This window comes from Anguilla anguilla, chromosome 6 (assembly GCF_013347855.1).
Source record: "Anguilla anguilla isolate fAngAng1 chromosome 6, fAngAng1.pri, whole genome shotgun sequence".
Taxonomy (NCBI): domain Eukaryota; kingdom Metazoa; phylum Chordata; class Actinopteri; order Anguilliformes; family Anguillidae; genus Anguilla; species Anguilla anguilla.
Window position 1 is genome coordinate 6,540,493 of NC_049206.1, and position 4,173 is coordinate 6,544,665.

The following is a 4,173-nucleotide window of genomic DNA, read 5'->3' on the forward strand; positions in this document are numbered from 1 at the left end:
GATGGAAATTGACTGTAGCGTTACTGTAAACTGCAAAATAGCTAGAGTTCATAAAAATAAAAATAAAAACATTTAAAATGTTGTTTCTGAAGTAAATGTGAACGATCGTTTTTGTCTCTCCTTTGCTCAGGGAAAGACGGCACGTGCAGAGCTCTGAGCATAAGAGTCCCCCCCGCCACTGTCGTCCAACTGACGTCACACAATTGTTTAAAAGGGAGACGCCGACAGAGTGAGAGTAACAGAGAAAACGCCGTCGCAGTTGTCTCCAACAAGTTTCCCGTTCCCCAGAGACCGAAGCGAAGATGATCTCCCATCGTATCCAGTGCGCTCTCGCCATCCTGTTTCTCGCGCTGGCAATCAACGGCTTGTCCGGCGCGCCGTCAGATCTCAGGTTCCGTCAGTTTCTGCAAAGATCATTCATCGCACCAGAAAGCAAACAGGTAGGCTATGACTCCTACCATGAATGGGCACCGATTTATTCACCCGCACATTATTGCACATGTCGTACTTAACTCGTACAGTATGCTTCCAGAAAGATATAGACGTGTGTTTTCAGACTTTATTCTGGTTGCCGAATTTGTGCTGAACTATGAGCTCTCCAAGGTTCTGAAATTGCGCTGACGCGTTCTGTGCCGAGCGAGCGCAATTCCAGACATACTTAGAAACTATTTAAAATAAGCCCACACAGAAAATATGCATATAGAAACGTAACTCACCATTATGCCAGTGGATTAGCTGAAAGCCTGTGTCTTATAGAACTTTTTAAACATCTGTATTAGTTTTCTGTCTTATTCTTATGAATATCTACACTCCAATGAACATTTTTGTATCCTTTGTGAGCATGGAGTAAATTCAAATTTCATATAAAAATGATGCATTCCAAAGTTTTCAATAAAATTAAGTTTATTTATCAGTTGGAAGAAATCAAAATATCGTTTGTCGTTCAGTCAGCACTCTCCGAAATATGCGCAATTTAAATAACTGGATCAGATCAACAAATGGCCCAAATCAACGCGTACGACGTGTGCGGATTTAAACATAAACAACCGTTTTCTGTTTTCAGGATCTCGACAGATATTCTGTTGCGGAACTGTTGTCGGAACTCGTGCAGTCAGAAAACGGAGCCCTGGAGTCTGAAGAGCTCACGCGCAGAGCCGCGCTAGAGGAGCCGCGGTTCCAGCTGGAGCGCGGCGCCAACGTATTTCTGGCTCCGCGTGAACGCAAAGCCGGGTGCAAGAATTTCTTCTGGAAGACTTTCACGTCCTGCTGATCCCGACGCGTAAAACCTTGAGCCACGGGCACTTAGAAGTGTTTTTTTTTTCCAATTTAATTTATTTTTAACTGTCCTTCAAAAACCTCCATCATAAAACCGGTGGACTGTAAATAAAACATCTTATCAACTGTTACTGTATATTTGTGATTTAAAAGTGCAATTGACTATATTTTGATTTCATGATGAAGTAATTTATATTTTTAAGAGAGCTCTGTGTGAAAGAAAGGTGTGCAAAAAGGCTGCTATCACCAGTTGTATGTGTCGTTCCATTCTGAAAGATGTGCTTTAAGCTGTCCATTTCAATAAATAGTTTTCCACAAGCCAATATGTTTTCTTTACAATGTTTTTCAGACTTCTGTGTTTGTATGTTACCCACATTACCGAGAAAAGGGCTGCACTTTATTACATCAAAATAACGTTTAAATGCCCCATAATCCCCACAAAACATTCTGAGCATCCTTTAATATAAATGACCAGTCCACTAATGGAATAAGATCTGCTGGGTATTTGGTATGTTATTCAAGGTGATGCTTCTATACTTCCTATACAACTCCGGACTGAATATTCTCATGTTTTAATCCCCAAAAACCATTTTACCAATATGCGACTCATGTGCATCATGTGCCTTATAGTGTTACATAGCATCATCAGTCAGATATGTACGTGTATCTGGATGAGAGTCTGATTGCAATCACAATAAGAAGTGACCTCTCTCAGTAACATTCCTGGGTAGTTTGAGGTATAGACCATCTAAATCTGCTATATATATTGTACATGCCACCGCTCAGGTGGAGTACTTGCAGAAAGGATCACCATTTAGATCATTTTTCATCGTCTTATTACATTTATATTATTATCATTTTATTCTGCATAACTCCTAGCATAAATACAAGTGTGTACCAGGAGCAATGATCAAAGGCACCAGGAGTGTACATTGTGTACTTGTTATTTGACAGTTCTGGTGTTTGCTCTGTTTGCTCTTTTTGCTCTGCCTCTTGCCTTGCTGCTCTGTAAAGTGTCTTTGTGACAGTTCTCTGTAAAAAAGAAAAAAGTGCTGTACAAATAAAATTGAATTGAATTGAATTGAATTGAATATCCCTGTGGAGTAGAGGTGGGCAACAAGAGTTGTATCTGTTTCTGGTATTCATGACTCAACTTTTGCCCATAATGACTTACTTAGCCCTAACATTTACACCGTCTGACATTTTAGCTACATTATCTTAGTACACTCCTGAATGCAAGCCGAAGACTGTTTTTGTGTCTTTGTATGAGACTGTAATGTAATCTACCACCAGACGAACCCTCGCTGACTTAACCCTTGGAAACGTAGGTTTTTTTTTTTTTAATGCTTTTTCAGAATTCTACATTCTAAATTCTATGTTCTAGAACTCCGTTTCTTTCAGTAACCTGCAGAGATGGTGTACACAGCCCAGTCAGCTCATCTTGACAGGGCAATCCGTGGAAACAAAAAACCTGCATACACATTGCCCCTCCAGGAGCGAAACTGCTCACCCCTGCTGTGGAGAGAAATCAAGTGAACAGTAAGTGTGCACTTGTAGTGAGGAACCAAGGGAGCAGAGTGTGGAAGAGAGGCCAGGAGTTTTTTTAATACAATGAGCCAATCACAAGCTCTCCTGCTGTAAAAACAATTATATAAATCTTTTTTGTTTTCCAAAGCAACTGCCCCCCTTTATCAGACATCAACTGTTCTCAATGATACATCAACTCTAACAAAATTTATATGAGTCCAATAGGGGCCAGATGTACTCTAGTGGAGTTAAAAGTGCTCTGTCTGAGTTCGTTTCGCACAGGACATTTTTGAGGTGCACCTGCACGGAGAGCACTGAGAGAGGACTTGGATTCCTCTAGTAAGAACGCATTCTCTTACAAGTTAGAGACTGTTTTATACCCTACACATGCCACAGAGCAGCAGTGGCAAAAAACATACCACCAATCAGAGGAGAGGAGTATCTCTCACTGTTAAAGGAGACTGTGCACACCTCTAAAATTATAGACAAGTGCCGGGCAAACTAATTTATAAAACCGCAAGAGTTGAGGACTATCGGTACACTGCTTACGAATGCTCCCAGCCAGCGGTTAATAAAGGGACAACATTTCAGCCAGCAGGTCTTTGTCAGGACCAGCTCTATCACTCTATTATAATTATCTCTCGCTGTTACCAACTGATTTTCTGTGGCTGCTTGGCGTGTCACTGAGAAAAACGAGGGCAGCAGTCACCAGACGAACCCTCGATGACTTAACCCCTGGAAACGTAGGTTTTTTTTTTTTTGGAATGCTATTTCAAAATTAAAAGTTCTAAATTCTATGTTCTAGAACTCATTTTCTTTTAATTTCCTGCAGTGATTGTGACATCAGAGTTCGGTTAAGAACATTCCAATCACATATCGGTCATTATAAACCCACCCTTTTCACAGGCTGGACGATCGTGCTCTCTCAGCTCTGGGTACAGCTCAGTTCTGCTCGTCGTCTGAACTGTGACATCACAATGACTTCACAGAACTGTGAGTGAATCAGCAACACCCAGTGCTTTACTTGCCAGCCCCACCTAACCTTGCCCAAACCTGTACAGCCATGTTCAAATCCACCCTACTACATCCCACCACGGTCTGTGCCTACCAGCCCTTCCCCACCCTCCCCTACCCAGGTATCAGGTCATAGTCAGCCAATCACACAGTGCAGTCTGAACTCTTCAGTGTAAGGCCCCAACCTGCCCGCTGTGGCATCTACCTTGATTGACAGAGGCACTCAAGAGCCTTAATAAAGTTTATCTGTCAGTTAAAAATAATGAACTGTCACCTTGCTTGGAAACCATGGATCGGTCATCATTACTGACTAATGCCGTCTAGTAAAACGTCCATATGTAAGTCACAATTACTGAT

At 41.6% G+C, this 4,173-nt stretch overlaps 1 protein-coding gene across 1 annotated transcript; it reads left to right on the top strand.

Moving 5' to 3' along the window:
• The first annotated feature begins 241 nt into the window (after positions 1 to 241).
• On the top strand, positions 242 to 1,598 carry LOC118229468 (somatostatin-1A-like). The gene is made up of 2 exons (XM_035421438.1): positions 242 to 440; positions 1,064 to 1,598. Exons 1-2 carry the CDS (start codon positions 303 to 305, stop codon positions 1,268 to 1,270), a joined length of 345 nt encoding a protein of 114 aa, XP_035277329.1. The 5' UTR covers positions 242 to 302; the 3' UTR covers positions 1,271 to 1,598.
• The last annotated feature ends 2,575 nt before the right edge of the window (positions 1,599 to 4,173 follow it).

Bases quoted from the DNA above. Each gene is read 5' to 3' on its own strand.
- LOC118229468 (XM_035421438.1), top strand. From the start codon at position 303: ATGATCTCCCATCGTATCCAGTGCGCTCTCGCCATCCTGTTTCTCGCG. The intron at 441-1,063 runs GTAGGCTATGAC...TTCTGTTTTCAG, and splicing joins TCGCACCAGAAAGCAAACAG to GATCTCGACAGATATTCTGT.